The 22393-nt window shown below is 43.5% G+C and overlaps 1 protein-coding gene across 1 annotated transcript in view; it reads left to right on the forward strand.

The window, feature by feature from the left end:
- Nucleotides 1–22393, forward strand: part of LOC123763578 (cadherin-AgCad1) — a 96639-nt gene that overhangs the window by 44197 nt on the left and 30049 nt on the right. The window contains exons 19-26 of the mRNA XM_069309685.1: nucleotides 5890–6000; nucleotides 9626–9747; nucleotides 13046–13242; nucleotides 15071–15128; nucleotides 15919–16059; nucleotides 16868–17024; nucleotides 20421–20521; nucleotides 22050–22179. Of these exons, the coding sequence (XP_069165786.1) occupies nucleotides 5890–6000; nucleotides 9626–9747; nucleotides 13046–13242; nucleotides 15071–15128; nucleotides 15919–16059; nucleotides 16868–17024; nucleotides 20421–20521; nucleotides 22050–22179 (1017 nt within the window). The remainder of the gene's footprint in view (nucleotides 1–5889; nucleotides 6001–9625; nucleotides 9748–13045; nucleotides 13243–15070; nucleotides 15129–15918; nucleotides 16060–16867; nucleotides 17025–20420; nucleotides 20522–22049; nucleotides 22180–22393) is intronic.

Consider the following 22393-nt stretch of genomic DNA (forward strand, 5'->3'; position numbering starts at 1 on the left):
CTGTTACTATTCCGTGTGAACATTTCGTCTATGTCCACTCTGTCAATTCCTCTGAGTATCTTATACGTTCCTATCATGTCCCCCCCTCTCCCTTCTTCTTTCTAGTGTCGTAAGGCACAGTTCCCTCAGGCGCTCTCGTGTGTGTGTGTGTGTGTGTGTGTGTGTGTGTGTGTGTGTGTGTGTGTGTGTGTGTGTGTGTGTGTGTGTGTGTGTGTGTGTGTGTGTGTGTGTGTGTGTGTGTGTGTGTATACTCACCTAGTTGTACTCACCTAGTTGTGTTTGCGGGAGTTGAGCTCTGGCTCTTTGGTCCCGCCTCTCAACTGTCAATCAACTGGTGTACAGATTCCTGAGCCTACTGGGCTCTGTCATATCTACATTTGAAACTGTGTATGGAGTCAGCCTCCACCACATCACTGCCTAGTGCATTCCATTTACTAACTACTCTGACACTGAAAAAGTTCTTTCTAATGTCTCTGTGGCTCATTTGGGTATTCAGTTTCCACCTGTGTCCCCTTGTTCGCGTCCCTCCAGTGTTGAATAGTTCATCCTTGTTTACCCGGTCGATTCCTCTGATGATTTTGTAGGTTGTGATCATGTCCCCCCATACTCTTCTGTCTTCCAGTGTCGTAAGGTGCATTTCCCGCAGCCTTTCCTCATAACTCATGCCTCTTAGTTCTGGGACTAGTCTAGTAGCATACCTTTGGACTTTTTCCAGCTTCGTCTTGTGCTTGACAAGGAACGGGCTCCATGCTGGGGCCGCATACTCCAGGATTGGTCTTACATATGTGGTGTACAAGATTCTGAATGATTCCTTACACAGGTTCCTGAACGCCGTTCTGATGTTAGCCAGCCTCGCATATGCCTCTGACGTTATTCTCTTTATGTGGGCTTCAGGAGACAGGTTTGGTGTGATATCCTCACCTAGATCTTTCTCTCTGTCTGTTTCATTAAGTACTTCATCTCTCATTCTGTATCCTGTGTCTGGCCTCCTGTTTCCACTGGCTAGTTTCATTACTTTGCATTTACTCGGGTTGAATTTCAACAGCCATTTGTTGGACCATTCACTCAGTCTATCTAGGTCATCTTGTAGCCTCCTACTATCATCCTCTGTTTCAATCCTCCTCATAATTTTTGCATCGTCGGCAAACAAACAAACAAACAAATATAGAACGAATCTATACCCTCTGGGAGATCATTTACATATACCAGAAACAGTATAGGTCCAAGGACTGACCCCTGCGGGACTCCTCTTGTAACGTCTCGCCAATCTGAGACCTCACCCCTCACACTGACTCGTTGTCTCCTGTTGCTTAGGTACTCCTCTATCCACCGGAGTACCTTCCCTTTCACTCCAGCCTGCATCTCCAATTTTCGCACTAGCCTTTTGTGTGGCACTGTATCAAAGGCTTTCTGACAATCCAAAAATATGCAGTCTGCCCACCCTTCTCTTTCTTGCCTTATTTTTGTTGCCTGGTCGTAGAATTCAAGTAACCCTGTGAGGCAGGACCTGCCATCCCTGAACCCATGTTGATGCTGTGTTACAAAGTTCCTTCGCTCCAGATGCTCCACTAGTTCCACTGTGTGTGTGTATGTGTGTGTGTGTGTGTGTGTGTGTGTGTGTGTGTGTGTGTGTGTGTGTGTGTGTGTGTGTGTGTGTGTGTGTGTGTGTGTGTGTGTGTGTGTTTACCTAAGTGTAGTTACAGGATGAGAGCTACGCTCGTGGTGTCCCGTCTTCCCAGCACTCTTTGTCATATAACGCTTTGAAACTACTGACGGTCTTGGCCTCCACCACCTTCTCACCTAACTTGTTCCAACCGTCTACCACTCTGTTTGCGAAAGTGAATTTTCTTATATTTCTTCGGCATCTGTGTTTAGCTAGTTTAAATCTATGACCTCTTGTTCTTAAAGTTCCAGGTCTCAGGAAATCTTCCCTATCGATTTTATCAATTCCTGTTACTATTTTGTATGTAGTGATCATATCACCTCTTTTTCTTCTGTCTTCTAGTTTTGGCATATTTAATGTCTCTAATCTCTCCTCGTAGCTCTTGCCCTTCAGTTCTGGGAGCCACTTAGTAGCATGTCTTTGCACCTTTTCCAGTTTGTTGATGTGCTTCTTAAGATATGGGCACCACACAACCGCTGCATATTCTAGCTTTGGCCTAACAAAAGTCGTGAACAATTTCTTTAGTATATCGCCATCCATGTATTTAAAAGCAATTCTAAAGTTAAAAAGTGTGGCATAGGCTCCTCGCACAATATTCTTTATGTGATCCTCAGGTGATAGTTTTTTTGATCTAGAACCACCCCTAGATCTCTTTCCTTATCAGAATTCTTTAAAAATTTCTCACATAATATATAGGTTGTGTGAGGTCTATGTTTTCCTATTCCACATTCCATAACATGGCATTTATTAACATTAAATTCCATTTGCCAAGTGGTACTCCATATACTTATTTTGTCCAGGTCATCTTGAAGGGCATGACAATCATTTAAGTTTCTTATCCTTCCTATTATCTTAGCATCATCAGCAAACATGTTCATATAATTCTGTACACCAACTGGTAGATCATTTATGTAGACAGTAAACATCACTGGTGCAAGAACTGAACCCTGTGGTACTCCACTTGTGACATTTCTCCATTCCGATACATTGCCTCTGATTACTGCCCTCATTTTTCTATCAGTCAGAAAATTTTTCATCCATGTTAGAAGCTTACCTGTCACCCCTCCAATATTTTCCAGTTTCCAGAACAACCTCTTATGGAGAACTCTGTCGAAAGCCTTTTTTAGGTCCAGATAGATGCAGTCAACCAACCATCTCTTTCCTGTAATATCTCTGTTGCTCGATCATAGAAACTGAGTAAATTCGATACTGAGTAAATTCGTGTGTGTGTGCGTGTGTATGTGTATGTGTGTGTGTGTATGTGTGTGTGTGTGTGTGTGTGTGTGTGTGTGTGTGTGTGTGTGTGTGTGTGTGTGTGTGTGTGTGTGTGTGTGTGTGTGTGTGTGTGTGTGTGTACTCACATATTTGTGCTTGCGGGGGTTGAGCTCTGGCTCTTTGGTCCCGCCTCTCAACCGTCAATCAACAGGTGTACAGGTTCCTGAGCCTATTGGGCTCTATCATATCTACACTTGAAACTGTGTATGGAGTCAGCCTCCACCACATCACTTCCTAATGCATTCCATTTGTCAACCACTCTGACACTAAAAAAAGTTCTTTCTAATATCTCTGTGACTCATTTGGCCACTCAGTTTCCACCTGTGTCCCCTAGTGCGTGTGCCCCTTGCGTCAAATAGCCTGTCTTTATCTACCCTATCAATTCCTTTGAGAATCTTGAATGTGGTGATCTTGTCCCCCCTAACTCTTCTGTCTTCCAACAAAGTGAGGTTTAATTCCCGTAGTCTCTCCTCGTAGCTCATACATCTCATCTCGGGTACTAGTCTGGTGGCAAACCTTTGATCCTTTTCCAGTTTAGTCTTATCCTTGACTAGATATGGACTCCATGTTGGGTGTTAAGATAATGTTACTGCTATGGGAGGGTGGTCTAGAGAGGGCCTAAGGGAAAACTAAGAGTTCCTAAAATCAGTGGGGATCAGATTGGCCCGGCCCCCAATAAGACCATCAAACAATATTAAATTAGTGGCTTAAAGAAAATACGTCAGTCTAGCGGATGATCACTGATCCCTTTCACAGGAAGAATGGATACTCCTTTAACAGTACTTATTTATTAATCCTCTTATAACCCCCAAATACATTAATAACAGTAACTACTTTACTACACTATCTTACGTTAACTACCTTGGTCCACATAGACAGGATGCAAGGCTTACACGTGGGACGACCTAGGGTAAAGTCTACTTGAAAAGAACTCGAAGGCTTGAAGCAGCCTGGGGTAGTTAAGCCCCACGTGGTACCCTAGTCCCAACACAATATATTTAGGAATGGCCAAAATATTGGCTTACACTACACAATGCTTATACATCAAACACGCAAACCTAGCTAGTAGCACAGTACCTTAATATAAAATAACTTAAAAAATACCCCAGTATGGGGTAAGGGAAGAGAGGAGTAGGAAGAGGAGGAGACAGAGCCACACAGGAGAGATGTTGACTCAACCACAGTAGTCCAGACAAGGCCGAAGGAGTCTCCAGTCCGAGCTCTCTCCAGTTGTTGTTGTTGCCGGGAAGATAACTAGCTGATCATGCAGCTTATAAACATTACAAATCTTGCAGGCGATTTCTTTACGGGCTCACCATAGCCCGTGCTATATGGACACTCCGTCCTGAATAGCTAAATCTTTAACAACAACAACTTGCAGGCGATGAGTCAAAATAACGTGGCTAAAGTATGATGACCAGACCACACACTAGAATGTGAAGGGACGACGACGTTTCGGTCCGTCCTGGACCATTCTCAAGTCGATTTGAGAATGACCATTCCCAATGCATTCACCTAGCAATATATAGGTACTCTAGACCGCCGTCTAGACAGTTCCTACGGGCTGCTTCCTGGGGATGTGTGTGTGTGTGTGTGTTGGAAAATATATACAGTAGACATAAGAGGAAAATAGATTGGTTAGAAAGGCGGGGTCCAAGAGCTAATAGCTCCATACACACACACACACATTATATATATATATATATATATATATATATATATATATATATATATATATATATATATATATATATTATATATATATATATTATTATATATATTATATATATATAATATATATATATATATTATATATATATATTATTATATATATTATATATATATAATATATAATATATATATATTATATGTGATTATTGCTGCCTTAACATACATATTGTGACGTGAAAGTGTAGGAGTGTAGATGTTCGGCAGTCCTCCTAATGGCTGGTGTCAATGCCTGTCACATTTACAAAAAAAAAAAAAAGAGACTGCTTGGCTGTTGTCTGTGGTAGAGTAAGGGAAGACGCGCAAAACACATAGTATGAACAATGAAACTTTAATTAACTGGAAAGCAAATTTAAAAACAAAGACAATCCCTTGGCTATGTGCAGTGAAAACAAACAAGTCATAAAAGTTAAGAAGAGGGATAAATTACTCTAGGAATAATGTAAATACAAAATGACATAAACAGGTGCTGAGAATAGAGCGCTAGCTGGGAACCTCCACCAATAAACAGGACGTGTATCAGTTGGTTGTTCACAGCTTGAGAGCACAAGGATATTCTGACTTCAATGGCTGGTTCAAGCCCAGACATTGACTTAGGTAGAGGGCGCTGAGGTGCAGAAGTGCAGGTGTGCAGACGGCGGGTCACCAATCAGAAGCAGGCAGGCTGGAATGGTAGTTTGCTGGTTGACGACGGGCGAACCGGCATGGAGGGAGTGTGGAGTGGGGGTTTAGGGTACGTTTTGCCTCCTGGTCAAAACGTTTTGTGCTACTGGTAGACGTATCTTGAAGGTAGCATCTTATTCTTGTATATGTGTAAGTAACTTTATGTAGGGAAGAGCAGGTTCAATCTCTCTTGAAAGAGATTATCGTCACAGTATATTATACAAATATATATATATACAAATATATATGTGTACATACAAAAGAATGGGGGTGGTATATATATATATATATATATATTGCTTGCAAGTCCACTATATTTGACAGGTGTAAATGAAAACTTTAACACTTTGAACTCTCTTTTGACCGTCGTGAAAAGCAGATTGATGCTCTCAAGAAGATTGAAATCACTTAAACGCTATTATTTCACCCTTCAAATGTGGTAAACTTACATGCAATAGATCAGTGATTATTGCTGCCTTAGCATACTTAAATAGCCCAGGTTGACATTAATGAATTTGGTAAGTTGGCAGCCATGTGCTACATGCTTTGTAAACTTTCAGGTCAGGTGACTGTATCTGGTAATTACGCAGTGGACCGAGAGACCTATAGTGACTGGGAACTGTTATTTGTAGCCTATGATGGATGTGAATTGAATGAACTTGACTGTAAAGGTGAGTGTTAGAGCTTTGTGTATCCTGCTTTATAATTAAAATAATTATAATTATTTTAAATACCTTTTATATTCTTTGTATATTTATATATTCTGCTTTCTATCCAGCATTGTAAATGTCTCGTGTTCGTTGTTTACTGATGCTGCCACCATTGTTCTCCTTCACCTCGTCAACATTTACATTGTTTTAATATGCATCTCTCAGTCCGTCCTCCTAAAATAAAAGTACAAATAGTAACGATGTGTCGATCGTACATATATGGACGTGATGGACCAAGAGGATGTTGACATTTTGTTATTGAATTTGGACCAACCGGAAAAGTTTTTCTGTTTTATCTTGCAAATAAAATCAAACCTAGCCATCCTAGATCTAATACGCGCCTAATGTATTACTTGTCTGAGGCCTAATGTATTACATATATTACATTACAAACCACATTATCAAATTTGTAGATAACACAAAGATTTATGGTAAAGTGGGAAATGATAATGATATTGAAGTCTTACAAAGAGATCTACATGAACTCCACAAATGATCAAAAGAGTGGCAAATGCTTTTTAATTTTGACAAATGCAAGACCCTGCATGTGGGGCATAACAACCCACGCTACAACTACCAAACTAATACATTACAGCAGATTGATGAGGAAAAGGACCTTGGAGTCGAACTCCACCACTCAATAAAAGTTGCACAGCAGGTAGGGGCAGCAGTCAAAAAGTTAACCAAACACCTGGAATAATCAAGTGTACCTTTGACTTTAAGGAAAATAAGGTAGTGATTCAATTGTATAAATCTCTGATGCATTCCCATTTGGATGACTGTACCCAAGCCTGGACCTCATCTTCAGAAGGATATAGCCGCTCTGGAGAAAGTGCAACACCGGACAACAAAAGTCACTCCAGTGCTAAGTCAACTCACGTATCAGGAACGGTTGAGGGCCACAGGGCTAACAACACTGCAAACCTGGCATGACAAGGCGGATCTTATTGAAAATTAAAATACTGAACAATTTGGAGGACGTTGACCCGGAAAACTTCTTCAGAAGGTCAGATGTAACACAAACAAGGAGCAACAGTTTCAAGCTCAACAAGCAACAGTGTAGGACTGAGAACAGGAGATGCTTTTTCACTCACAGGGTTATAAGCCCATGGAACCGCCTACACGCCAAAGCCGTAAATGCCAACAAACTTTTAACTTTTAAAGTACAATTGAAAAAGATAAAGGCAAATGGAGAGGGACCTTCGACAAGCCGCCGGCTTCCTGTCTTCGTCGAGGCCACTAGTGTTAGTGGGTTTAAGGTAAACTCAGGTAATATATGTGGTATACTAGGCCTTGAAATATTTAACTTTGTTTATTAGCTTTATTTTTCCGGATTTTGTAAAACGAATAGTGCCATATTCTGTACTCTGTTTTCTCCATCACATCAATAATGGTGCGATCATCCACAAAGTTACAAGAAGTGATATCTTATCAGAAGGATGGGTTGATATCTCTGACACAAACTCAACCTGTATGTGACGCCAGCATTGTCTTCTCTAGTGAGGCCGGTCTCCAAGTATTCTTCCCATTAAACATCCCCAAAATTAGGACCATCTAATTGGCCAAAGCCACCCAAAGCTACCTAATGTTACCCAAAGCCTCCTAGCAAAGCCTCCTTATATATATATGTCGTACCTAGTAGCCAGAACGCACTTCTCAGCCTACAATGCAAGGCCCGATTTGCCTAATAAGCCAAGTTTTCATGAATTAATATACTTACTCTAATTTTTTTCTTATAAAATGATAAAGCTACCCATTTCAAAATGTATGAGGGCATTTTTTTTTATTGGAGTTAAAATTAACGTAGATATATGACCGAACCTAACCAACCCTACCTAACCTAACCTAACCTAACCTATCTTTGTAGGTTAGGTTTGGTTAGGTAGCCGAAAAAGTTAGGTTAGGTCAGGTTAGGTAGGTTAGGTAGTCGAAAAACAATTAATTCAGGAAAACTTGGCTTTTTAGGCAAATCGGGCCTTGCATAGTAGGCTGAGAAGTGCGTTCTGGCTACTAGGTACGACATATATATATATATATATATATATATATATATATATATATATATATATATATATATATATATATATATATATATATATATATATATATATATATATATGTGTGTGTGTGTATATCACGAAAATAAACACGTGATTAAGAATGTGACAATGTCAGACCACGGAGGAAAATGAAACAGGAATTTCCTTAAGTACTTTCGTATATTAAATACATCTTCAGAAGGAATTCCTTCTGAAGATGTATTTAATATACGAAAGTACTTAAGGAAATTCCTGTTTCATTTTCCTCCGTGTTCTGACATTGTCATATATATATATATATATATATATATATATATATATATATATATATATATATATATATATATAACCCTTAAACAGATGACATAGTTCAACATATTTATTACATATAAATCCAATCTCCAAAATGCTAGAATTTACTGTGGTCTCTCAGGTGGTCTCCTCGCTACACTTTACCAAGCCACTGGTGACGACAACAGCTGGCTTGCTGCCACCATGGGACCCACAACTAGTCCTCCCATCACACACACCTCGTGCACCGGTTATTTTTCGTTAGGTTAGATAGGTTGTGTTGGGTTGGGTTGGGTTAGGTTGGGTTGGGTTAGGTTAGGTTGGGTTGGGTTGGGTTTTATTAAGTTTTGTTAGGTTGAGTTAGGTAGGGTTGTGTTAGGTTAGATTGGGTTAGGTTTGGTTGTGTTACGTTACGATAAGTTAGGATGTTAGGTTAGGAGGGTTAGGTTATGTTGAGTTATGTTAGGTTAGAATTGGTTAGGTTATTTTGGATCAGGTTAGGGGAAGTTAGGTTAGATTAGTTTAGGTTTAGTTATGTTATGTAGGGTTAGGTTAGATTAGGTTAGGCTATCATAGGTTACACATCGTTAGATTAGGTTGGTTAGGGGGCTGGGTTAGGTTGGTTAGGGCTGGGTTAGGTTGATTAGGGGCTGGGTTAGGTTGGTTAGGGCTAGATTAGGTTGGTTAGGGGCTGGGTTAGGTTGGTTAGGGCTGAGTTAGGTTGGTTAGGGCTGGGTTAGGTTGGTTAGGGGCTGGGTTAGGTTGGTTAGGGCTGGGTTAGGTTGATTAAGGGCTGGGTTAGGTTGGTTAGGGCTGGATTAGGTTGGTTAGGGGCTGGGTTAGGTTGGTTAGGGGCTGGGTTAGGTTGGTTAGGGGCTGGGTTAGGTTGGTTAGGGGCTGGGTTAGATTGGTTAGGGCTGGGTTAGGTTGGTTAGGGCTGGGTTAGGTTGGTTAGGGGCTGGGTTAGGTTGCTTAGGGCTGGGTTAGGTTGCTTAGGGCTAAGTTAGGTTGGTTAGGGGCTGGGTTAGGTTGCTTAGGGCTGGGTTAGGTTGGTTAGGGCTGGGTTAGGTTGGTTAGGGCTGGTGTTAGATTCTAGACCAACCAACCTAACCAACGTAACCCAGCCCTAAGCAACCTAACCCAGCTTAGGGTTGGGTTAGATTGGTTAGGGCTGGGTTAGGTTGCGTATTGTAAGGTACGCCATAAGCATCCATTTTTGACCTGTCTTGTAACAATGTGGCTTGCATCTCTTTCAGTGAGGCAAAGCAACTCGTGCCACATATTCATCAATGTCATTGATGTCAACGACAACCCCCCCGAAAACTTCCAGTGGACACCGAACGACGACCCTCTGGTCGTTAATGAGTTCATGGTCAAGGTAAGATATCCAGCGCCTCGTCTATCATGTCTATCATCTCTCACGAACGTAATAACCGACGTGCAATTTGTTTCATGTATAGGAACTTTCAACTTAGGGTTGATTGCAATTTTTTTTTTTAATTTTGTAAGTATGACTTTTGATTTTTATACTTTGCTGTTTCTGTTACATTCCCACATCATTGGTCAGGTGTGTGTTGACTGTGCTCGTGTCGACATTGTGTGTGTGTGTGTGTAGGATGTGATCGTGATGTGATTGGGCGATCAGAGCACTATCTACAGAGCACAGAGCACTCAGCTCTTGCCTCGGGCCGGGCTTGGGGAGTAGAAGAACTCCCAGAACCCCATCAAGCAGGTATCCAGATAGAAAGCGTTCTTCCATCGGCACTGCGACCCTCTGAGGGGGTGTCAGCTGAACGACTTCGCCCCTGGTGCTAGTCAAACAGCACCATGCTCTATCGGATCAAGGTTCGGTTTCGAGGACCCGATACCAACTACTCCAAGTCCGAGATTCTGGCCCTTCTGACGGCGAACTCAGAGGTAGCTCCCTTCGACGTCATCGTGGGGGAAAAGGAACTCCAGATTCTGTTCAGCAGTGCAGCAACGCTCCAAGGCCTGTTTAACTCAGCAACACTCACGGTTCTAGAGGCAGCAAACCTGACCCTTATACCACCCCCAGCAATTCCAGGCTGTAAGATCCATATTTTTCCATCGAGTGAGCTCTCTCATAGCAGAACGACCAATAGCTGATATCATCAACAGTATCAACGCCCAGGACCAGTCTCTGACCGCCGTCTCAGCACACCTCATTCAGCAGGATGGAAACGAGAAACCCAACCTGAAGGTCACCCTCAATTCTCCAGCAGAGGCCACCCTCCAGGCCGACAACTGCCTCAGATATTATGGTGGGTATTATATTATAGATATTATTTGCACACCCTACCAGATGGAAAGGCAACGGTATTACCGCCTACGACAGAGCTTCAGGTACTATCAATACACCCACTATACCCAGAAATGCGCAAGCCCCGAGCAGAAATGCAGCATCTGTGCAGAAAACCACCATTACATGGACTGCCGGGCAGTATTCCAGCGTTGCCCACTATGTAATGAAGTCCACACCGCCGTCTCATCGGTCTGCCCCAGCTAGGAAGACCGAAATTCAGAAGATGATCGACGCCAGACAAGCCACCGCCATTCCAAAACTGAAAGCATTCAACATCCAGGCAGTAGCCTTCTCGGACCTCCCGACAAGTGGCCCCACGAGCGACGCACCGCGCAACTATTGGACAAGCAACAACCGCGGCAGCAGTCCATCGCAGACCCAGACGACACCACCCAACCAGACTAACCAATCTTCGACCCAGACGTCGCCACGTTCGCCTACAACACCACCCACCATCGACAGTTCTGTGGCTGCCCTCATCCATTTAGCAACAATTTTCTCGGGCGAAGTTATCAGATTGCAGTACAAAATATTCAACGAACTCTACGAAGAGACAAGCTACCGACCATCAAAATATCTGAGGTTATGGTCAACAGATACACTGCTCCACCAGAGGCCAGCACCTCACCTAATCAGCCAAGCAATACGTCTTCGGCCTCGGCCAACGGACCCGGCAATACCAGAGTCATAACGCCTGGTTCAGTGCCAATAGCAAAAGCCACAACAGATCCAGATCAGGGAGCCCTCTCCACTACCCCAGAGACAGAAACCACACTCCCATCCGACGACGACGAGGTTTCAGTAGAACCCTTAACATCACCACCAGTGCAGCTGATATGCAAACCGCTCCCGTCTCCACTCACACCAGAAGTGGCATCTCTTTATGCCACTTCCAATTTACCCCGCGCGATCATGGCCGCGCGGAACTTGCCAGAACGCCAGAAGTACGCGGATTCATCTCCTCTGCCCTGAGGGACCTATGTAGCCTGGCAAAACATAAAGACTCCGACCTTAGCAATAGATCAACGATTGAATTCCTCGACACATCCGACGGCCCAAACCCCGACCAGCAGTGGAGAGTTGCAACACATCAGCGAGCCAAAAACGCCAAATTAACAAAGAAAAAATAGCCTTCATCACCGCCCTAATTAAGGCAGCCGCCTTCTTTCCCCTCTTTAGGGGGGATAGAGACCAAATTTTGCCTGTTTGGAATTGGAGGTTGCCATGTCCGCCACCGTGAAGATCGACGTAGAAGACAGAAGACTTCAGCATCACAGAAGAAAGAAGACTCCAGCTCCATAGAAGAAAGAAGACTCCACGACACAAGAGGACAGCTGTCCTCGCCTCGTCGCCCCCCGACACAAGACCCCGCCTCCTTGCCTAGCCAGCCAGGTGGTTGAGAGCCTCAGATCTGCCATGCAGCTGGGTGTACCCATGGCTCTGTCTTTCCGACTTCGACGCTTCCTTTCACCGGCTGTTCTTCAACTATACCCACTTCCCCGCCCACCTGAAGGGTATCTTGTTCTATATCTCGTTGTTGACACGGTATGTGTGTGTGTGTGTGTTTGATGTAATCGTGTCGACACTGTGTGTGTGTGTGTGTGTGTGTGTGTGTGTGTGTGTGTGTGTGTGTGTGTGTGTGTGTGTGTGTGTGTGTGTGTGTGTGTGTGTGTGTGTGTGTGTGTGTGTGTGTGTGTGTGTGTGTGTGTGTGTGTGTGTGTGTGTGTGTGTGTTGGCTGTGCTCGTGTCACCATGGTGGAGACGGAGGGCCGAAACTCTCCCATCATTAAGACGAATATTGTCTATCGTTGGAAAAGAGTTGCCCAAATGCTTTGTGGACTTATTAAATATGCACACTCTGTAACAATTAATAAACCACTATATCATATTCTCCTCTATATATTTGTAAATAAAAATTATTATTATTATTATTATTATTATTATTATTATTATTATTATTATTATATTGGGTGAATTTCATTTGTTTTGTAATGCAGTTTTGTATATTTTAGTTTATAATTTGTGATGCTTGTCAATGGTTTTGGTTATTGAGCCATTAGTCTCTTTCAGTCATATGTGCTGCTGCTGCTGCTGTGTTGCACATAGTGTGAAGATCGAGTCCACATAAGTGAGGCTTGCGTATTTATAAGTTATCATATTTACCACATTACCATATAACACTTTAACGCTTTTCTAGTTAATATCGCTTTTAGTTTCATTCACCTGGGCTGTAGGAGTCTCGAATCCTGGACCCCTCGCACGTGAGGCCCAAGCACTATCGACTGAGCTATGGGTAGAGTTAATAAGGAACGGTTTTGTATCGCTTTTAGTACATGAGTTTGACACCCCACAGGGTGAAGAGGCATCAACCAAGGCTGGTGTTGTATACGAGATCAGCGCCCACGATGGGGACCAGGAGAACACCAACAATGCTCTTCTCACCTACGAAGTGCTAAGTACTGGAATTGACGGCAGAAGAGACAATATCAACTTGTTTGAAGCGGTTAACAAGAATAGGACGTCTCAAGGTCTTACCCAGTACTTCTGCACGTAAGTCGATATTTTGTCTTCAGGATATATAATTGAGAAATTCCTTACACACACACACACACACACACACACACACACACACACACACACACACACACACACACACACACACACACACACACACACACACACGGCGGACTGCATTTTCTTGGATTGTCCGAAAGCCTTTGGCACAGTACTCCATAAAAGGCTGGTACATAAGCTGGAGAGGCAGGCAGGAGTAACTGGTAATGTGCTCCAGTGGATAAGGGAGTAACTAAGCAATAGGAAGCAGAGAGTTACAGTGAGGGGTGAGACCTCAGATTGGCGTGAAGTCCTCAGTGGAGTCCCACAGGGCTCTGTACTCGGTCCTATCCTGTTTCTGATATACGTAAATGATCTCCCGGAGGGTATAGACTCATTTCTCTCAGTGTTAGCTGACGACGCCATAATTATGAGAAGGATTAAGACAGAAAAGGACTGCTTGAGGCTTCAAGAAGACCTAGACAAACTGAAGGAATGGTCGAACAAATGGTTGTTAGAGTTTAACCCAAGCAAATGCAATGTAATGAAGATGGGTGTAGGGAGCAGGAGGTCAGATATAAGGTATCATTTGGAAGATGAAACTCTTCAAGAGTCAGAGAGAGAGAAAGACTTGTGGGTTGATATCACGCCAGACCTATCTCCTGAAGCCCATATCAATAGGATAACATCAGCGGCATATGCCAGGTTGGCCAACATAAGAACGGCATTTAGAAACTTGTGTAAGGAATCATTCAGAACTTTGTATACCACATATGTCAGACCAATCCTGGAAAATGCAGCTCCAGCATGAAGTCCATATCTAGTCAATGATAAGATCAAACTGGAAAAGGTTCAAAGGTTTGCCACCAGACTAGTACCAGAGCTGAAAAGTACTACGAGGAGAGACTACGGGAATTAAACCTTACGTCGCTGGAAGACAGAAGAGATAGAGTGGACATAATCACCACATACAAGATTCTCAAAGGAATTGATATGGTAGATAAAGACAGACTATTTAACACAAGGGGCACACGCACTAGGGGACACAGGTGGAAATTGAGTGCCCAAATGAGACACAGAGATATTAGAAAGAACTTTTTTTAGTGTCAGAGTGGTTGACAAATGGAATGCATTAGGAAGTGATGTGGTGGAGGCTGACTCCATACACAGTTTCAAGTGTTGATATGATAGAGCCCAATAGGCTCAGGAACCTGCACACCAGGTGATTGACAGTTGAGAGGCGGGACCAAAGAGCCAGAGCTCAACCCCCGCAAGCACAAATAGGTGGGCACACACACACACACACATAAACGTGTGTGTGTGTGTGTGTGTGTGTGTGTGTGTGTGTGTGTGTGTGTGTGTGTATGTGTGTGTGTGTGTGTGTGTGTGTGTGTGTATGTGTGTGTGTGTGTGTGTGTGTGTGTGTGTGTGTGTATGTGTGTGTGTGTGTGTGTGTGTGTGTGTGTGTGTATGTGTGTGTGTGTGTGTGTGTGTGTGTGTGTGTGTGTGTGTGTGAAAAGATATCTATGTAAATAAAAATGGAAATGTTTGTTTGCTCAAAGTCGCTAATCTCCGAAAGTTCTTCACCGATTGCTTTGAAATTTTCACACAACGTTCCATTCGCATCCGAGCGGGTTTATATATATATATATACATACTATATAGATGTCACGTCTGTGACGGGGAAAACTTACCTTTTTTTGGAAAACTGTTTTTTTCATATGTTTATCATGTGAGGGAAACCTTCGATACCTCTTTACCGATTGCTTTATATTGTATATAGAAGTGATTGGTTGAATTTATTCAATATAATTTTCTTACACAGATTGCGTGCAACGAAGAACTTGACGGAGTTGAAAGGACTCTATGATATTGAAATTATGGTAAGGTTCATATTGTTGTCTTCTTATACTACTACAGCAACGATGCCCAAACACTTCTACATGGCACATACAGTTTAAATTAGGAACATTGCAGAGTGTATAAATAGATAAGGAAACTGCAGGAGGCCTATTGGCTCTATCGAGATAGCTCTTATTTATATCCACTTAGACACATCTGTATATATGTCTAACTTACGCTTGAAACAATCCAGCAATCACAGGTCTAATACTTTTCCTGATAGTTTGCTCCGTAAATCATCAACCCAATTTCCAAGCCAGTATTTACCCAGGTCTTTCCTGACGCTACACTTATCCAATTTATTTCCATTTATGCAGTGCGCATTATAGCATATATGGTATATAAAAATTACCCTTGGTACTTTCTGCCTCATGTTCCGCCTCACTCCACTGTGTTTAGTCTGGTGAGTATTACTGGACGTGGGTCAGTGTTCTACCCAGTACCCCCAAGCTTCTATGGCGTATTGCTGCTGTATTACCCGAGCCTGTGCTGCATGTTACACTGTATTACACCAGCATGTATTTCCGTATTGTGTATTAGTCTTGTAGACCAGACCACACACTAGAAAGTGAAGGGCCGACGATGTTTCTGTCCGTCCTGGACCATTCTCAACCGTCCTGGACCACAATCGACTCGAGAATGGTCTAGGACGGACCGAAACGTCGTACCGTCCGCAGAGCAGTATTATCAAAACATACATGTGTTTTGCTACCCAAATTAATATATTAGAAGCGTAATTGTTTCTGCTCCGTCTCTCCCCACCAATCACAGGCAAAGGACCACGGCGTCCCAACCCTTAATGGGACGACGCAGACCATACGGCTGAACATAGAGGACGCGAACGATAACACACCGACGTTCAGATTCGAGGACTGCGTCGTTGACGACGTTCCAACCGTCCGGATGCAAGAGGTGAGGGCGAGCTAGTGGCTCTTGGTTCATTGATCAAGGTGTTCCAAAGACGTGTAACTTCCGCTATGTCAAAAATCGTTGATTTTATTCATAAAGGTATACATGCTGGAACTGTATATGTTCCTCTGTGCATCTGTTTGTCTACTGTCTCTCTGCATCTGCCTGTCTACTGTCTCTCTGCACCTGTCTGTTCACTGTCTCTGTTCATTTGTCTGTCTACTGACCCTGTTCATATGTCTGTCTACTGTCCTTGTGCATGTTTGTTTGCTATCTCTGTGCATCTGTCTGTTTACCTTTCTTCTACATTTGTCTATTTACTGTCCCTATACATATGTCTGTATACTGTCTCTGCGCATCTGTCCATCTTTTTATCAATGTTTATCTGTCCATCTTTTTATCAATGTTTATCTGTCCATACTTTATCATTGTTTATCTGTCTGTCTACTATCCCTATATATCTGTCTGTCTACTGTCCCTCTTAATGTGTTCATTCTCCCTATTAGACGGAATCTGTCTTCAAGTAATAAAGTTAATGTGAAGACCTAATTTAACTTTTAGGAATCATCGGAATGCGCAGTTATGTTCCTTGGGGTCTTACTGACTCTTACATATAATAGGGTAATGTTCTCCTATTTAGTGGGCTCTTTAATAGGGGTGGAGGCCTAGAGAGAGGAAGGGGGAAGGGGAAGAGCTAGACGTAGAGAGAGGAAGAACAAGAGATGATTATTGTGGTCACCTGTTCACTCTGGCTAATGTTTCAATGTTCCCGCCATTACTGCGGCGTGTTCTTCCCGCCGTGGTCGACCAGGGCGCGTACGTGAGCGGGCAAGACATCTCCTGCACCACTGACAGCGGCGAGGTCAAGATCTTCAAGATCTACGTTGACGACGCCGACGACGGCCTCAACAAGGAGGTGACGGTGGACATTGACTTCAATAAAACACAAGCTGAAGGAACCACTGATGGTATGACAATGGTTTTGGCTTCTCATTTTGTATAATGTGCCGATGAAAGTATTATTAAGGCGTATTATTTTAGCACGTCATTGTAGGTTCGTATCCTACAATGACCTTTGCCTGGGTTCGTATATCCTATCCTTTGTCCTAGGTTCGTATCCTACAATGACCTTTGCCTAGGTTCGTATATCCTATCCTTTGTCCTGGGTTCGTATCCCGGCCTGGGAGGAGTCAATCTTTAACTGTTGCATCTGTTTACTAATCAGTAAAATGGAACGATTTGTCGGGTCGTATTCCGGGGAACATAGGATTAAGGACCTGCCCGAAACGCTACACGTGCTGGTGGCTGTACAAGAGTGTATCAACTCTCGTATATAAAAATAAAAAATAAAAAACATATGTCATGAATGTGAGTGTTTATGACGTGACCATAAGTTGTAGTTTTATGGTCTACCGGTATTTGTAGTGTGTGTATTTACTATTTTTATTTACTATTTGTGTCTGCAGAATCGAGCTATTAGCTCTTGGACCCCGCCTTTTTAACCAATTTATTTTCATGTATTATATCTACTACATGTTTCTTTGTAGAGGTTAGTGACTCTCTCTAACACACACACACACACACACACACACACACACACACACACACACACACACACACACACAGGAGGATTAGTTCAGCCAGCTGCGCATGGAGGGTCGCTGGGGTCGCGCGCTACAATAAACGCCAATATTTTTGGGTTAATTAAGGCTACAGTGACAGATCACAGATCTAGGGGGTATCACAAAGCGTATAACCGCCGACAATAGGAAAGAAAAAATACAGTGCTATCACTAGAACTTGGTGTTAAACAGTGAATTCACCAGACAGGCCACGTGGGAGGGCCCACGAGGCTTTGTTTACATATTGGGTCAAGTGATCAGTGGTACAGTGAATTGGTGAACTGTAACACAACAGACACACCGATACAGTGACTGACTCCGGAGATTTGTGTTAGATAGAGAAGAACCGCCATCATCAGTCTACTGGATTAGTGAATCACCACGTGGGAGGCGACGACGGAGCACTTCGTCATCCAGCATCGTAATTATTCACCTGGTTGTGTGAGCGGGAGGCTGACAGGTAGGTACACCTCTCTGCTCAATTCTTCAGGTGTACAGAGGTAAAATATTACCAAATTCTTGTTCAGTATATCAGATACATTTAAAATATCAAAGTGGCTCATTTTGGGTAGAGGTTGACATTTTACGGGACCCCCGTAACACACGCACGCACCCACACGTACGTTTGAAAGCACACACGCACGCACACGCAAAAACAAACACACGCACACACACAGAGGCTTCAAGAAGACCTGGACAAGCTGCAGGAATGGTTGAACAAATGGTTGTTAGAGTTTAACCCAAGCAAATGTAATGTAATGAAGATAGGGGTAGGAAGCAGGAGACCAGATACAAGGTACCATTTGGGAGATGAAATACTTCAAGAGTCAGAGAGAGAGAAAGACCTGGGGTTGATATCACGCCAGACCTGTCCCCTGAAGCTCATATCAAGAGGATAACATCAGCAGCATATGCCAGGTTGGCTAACATAAGAACGGCCTTTAGAAACTTGTGTAAGGAATCTTTCAGAACATTATATACCACATATGTCAGACCAATCCTGGAGTATGCGGCTCCAGTATGGAGTCCATATCTAGTCAAGCATAAAACTAAACTGGAAAAGGTTCAAAGGTTTGCCACCAGACTAGTACCCGAGCTGAGAGGTATGAGCTACGAGGAGAGACTACGGGAATTAAACCTCACTTCGTTGGAAGACAGAAGAGTTAGGGGGGACATGATCACCACATTCAAGATTCTCAAGGGAATCGACAGGGTTGATAAAGACAGGCTATTTAACACATGGGGCACACGCACTAGGGGACACAGGTGGAAACTGAGTGCCCATATGAGCCACAAAGATATTAGAAAGAACTTTTTTAGTGTCAGAGTGGTTGACAAATGGAATGCATTAGGAAATGATGTGGTGGAGGCTGACTCCATACATAGTTTCAAGTGTAGATATGATAGAGCCCAATAGGCTCAGGAACCTGTACATCTGTTGATTGACGGTTGAGAGGCGGGACCAAAGAGCCAGAGCTCAACCCCGTAAGCACAACTAGGTGAGTACACACACACACACACACACACACACAGTGTATGTGTCTGTCAAAGGAAAGCCTTTGACACAGTACCGCATAAGAGGCTGGTACATAAGCTGGAGAGACAGGCAGGTGTAGCTGGTAAGGTGCTCCAGTGGATAAGGGAGTAACTAAGCAATAGGAAACAGAGTTACAGTGAGGGGTGAGACCTCAGATTGGCGTGAAGTCACCAGTGGAGTCCCACAGGGCTCTGTAGTTGGTCCTATCTTGTTTCTGATATATGTAAATGATCTCCCGGAGGGTATAGATTCATTTCTCTCATTGTTTGCTGACGATGGTAATTATGAGAAGGATTAGGACCGATGAGGAATGCTTGAGGCTTCAAGAAGACCTAGACAAGCTGCGGGAATGGTCGAACAAATAGTTGTTAGAGTTTAACCCAAGCAAATGTAATGTAATGAAGATAGGTGTAGGGAGCAGGAGGCCAGATACTAGGTATCATCTGGGAGATGAAATTCTTCAAGAGTCAAATAGAGAAAAAGACTTGGGGGTTGATATCACGCCAGACCTGTCCCCTGCAGCCCATATCAAGAGGATAACATCAGCGGCATATGCTAGGCTGGCCAACATAAGAACGGCATTCAGAAACTTGTGTAAGGAATCATTCAGAACTTCGTATACCACATATGTCAGGCCAATCCTGGAGTATGCAGCCCCTGCATGAAGTCCATATCTAGTCAAGGATAAGACTAAAGTGGAAAAGGTTCAAAGGTTTGCCACCAGACTAGTACCCGAGCTGAGAGGTATGAGCTACGAGGTGAGACTACGGGAATTAAACCTCACTTCGCTGGAAGACAGAAGAGTTAGGGGGGACATGATCACCACATTCAAGATTCTCAAGGAATTGATAGGGTAGATAAAGACAGGCTATTTAACACAAGGGGCACACGCACAAAGGGACACAGGTGGAAATTGAGTGCCCAAATGAGCCACAGAGATATTAGAAAGAACTTTTTTAGTGTCAGAGTGGTTGACAAATGGAATGCATTAGGAAGTGATGTGGTGGAGGCGCTGTGAACCCTTACGAGGTTGTTTATAACCAATTATAACCTTGGGTTATGATATTTAAAAGCTAGTAAACCGTTTAATAAATTGGAAACTATGACGCCACGAAATACGAAAGATGTACTGGTTTAGAAAGTGGTTGTGTAAGTTCTTGAGGAGTGCAGACACTGGTCACTAAGTTTCCTTGCTGTTGTTCCAGGTGTTGGACAGATGAAGTCGTTCATCTTGTATGACAATGGTGGCTACTACACCCTGCAGGTGACGGAGCCTATTGACAAGGAGAAAGGTTCAGCGTACACGGTGAGGCTTCCTCTTGTGTTACAGTGTACTGTGGTGGTGATGTGTGTGTCTGTGTTCACTATACTGTGGGGGTGATGTGTGTCTGTGTTCACTATACTGTGGGGGTGATGTGTGTCTGTGTTCACTATACTGTGGGGGTGATGTGTGTCTGTGTTCACTATACTGTGGGGGTGATGTGTGTCTCTGTTCACTATACTGTGGGGGTGATGTGTGTCTCTGTTCACTATACTGTGGGGGTGATGTGTGTCTCTGTTCACTATACTGTGGGGGTGATGTGTGTCTCTGTTCACTATACTGTGGGGGTGATGTGTGTCTCTGTTCACTATACTGTGGGGGTGATGTGTGTCTCTGTTCACTATACTGTGGGGGTGATGTGTGTCTCTGTTCACTATACTGTGGGGGTGATGTGTGTCTCTGTTCACTATACTGTGGCGGTGATGTGTATCTCTGTTCACTATACTGTGGGGGTGATGTGTGTCTCTGTTCACTATACTGTGGCGGTGATGTGTCTCTGTTCACTATACTGTGGTGGTGATGTGTGTCTGTGTTCACAATACTGTGGTGGTGATGTGTCTGTGTTCACTATACTGTGGTGGTGATGTGTGTCTGTGTTCACTATACTGTAGTGGTGATGTGTGTCTGTGTTCACTATACTGTAGTGGTGATGATCTGTAGTGGATGAGAAGTGGATGAAGTGTAGTGGATGAGGTGTAGTGGATGAGGAGAAGTGGATGAAGTGTAGTGGATGAGGTGTAGTGGATGAGGTGTAGTGGATGAGGTGCAGTGGATGAGGTGTAGTTGATGAGGTGTAGTGGATGAGGTGCAGTGGATGAGGTGTAGTTGATGAGGTGCAGTGGATGAGGTGTAGTTGATGAGGTGTAGTGGATGAGGTGTAGTGGATGAGGTGCAGTGGATGAGGTGTAGTGGATGAGGTGTAGTGGATGAGGTGCAGTGGATGAGGTGTAGTGGATGAGGTGTAGTTGATGAGGTGTAGTGGATGAGGTGTAGTTGATGAGGTGTAGTGGATGAGGTGTAGTGGATGAGGTGCAGTGGATGAGGTGTAGTGGATGAGGTGTAGTGGATGAGGTGCAGTGGATGAGGTGTAGTGGATGAGGTGTAGTGGATGAGGTGCAGTGGATGAGGTGTAGTGGATGAGGTGTAGTGGATGAGGTGCAGTGGATGAGGTGTAGTGGATGAGGTGTAGTGGATGAGGTGCAGTGGATGAGGTGTAGTGGATGAGGTGCAGTGGACAAGGACAAATATTTATGATAAGAGAAAGGAACGGTGCTTAACCGCCTGAACCATCGGGGATCGAACCCCGACTCTGTAAGACATGCACATCGCTCCTAATCCCTCCAAGTGATCTGATTGGATGAGCTGTAATGAATATCCAGATTATCCCCCCCCCCACCATGTATAGTGGATTTTTTTAACTTTTTACTTTTAAAAGCACTTTTAAACTAATGCTTTAACATAATGCTAAATGAATGTGCATGGTTTTCCTATCACAATATTTCCCTACATCCAGCTGTCCCTGCACGTGGTGGACAAAGGCACGCCGCCACTACAGAGCTCGTCGCTCGTCAGGGTCATTGTCACTAACAAGTTCGAGTTCCCGCCTTATTTCGACCAGCGTGCGCAGACTCTCTATATGATTGGTAAGTTATACTCACCCCGCGGCTAGTGTGCGCAGACTCTCTATATGATTGGTAAGTTATACTCACCCGCGGCCAGTGTGCGCAGACTCTCTATATGATTGGTAAGTTATACTCACCCCGCGGCTAGTGTGCGCAGACTCTCTATATGATTGGTAAGTTATACTCACCCCGCGGCTAGTGTGCGCAGACTCTATATGATTGGTAAGTTATACTC

This window comes from Procambarus clarkii, chromosome 1, assembly GCF_040958095.1.
Source record: "Procambarus clarkii isolate CNS0578487 chromosome 1, FALCON_Pclarkii_2.0, whole genome shotgun sequence".
Lineage (NCBI taxonomy): Eukaryota > Metazoa > Arthropoda > Malacostraca > Decapoda > Cambaridae > Procambarus > Procambarus clarkii.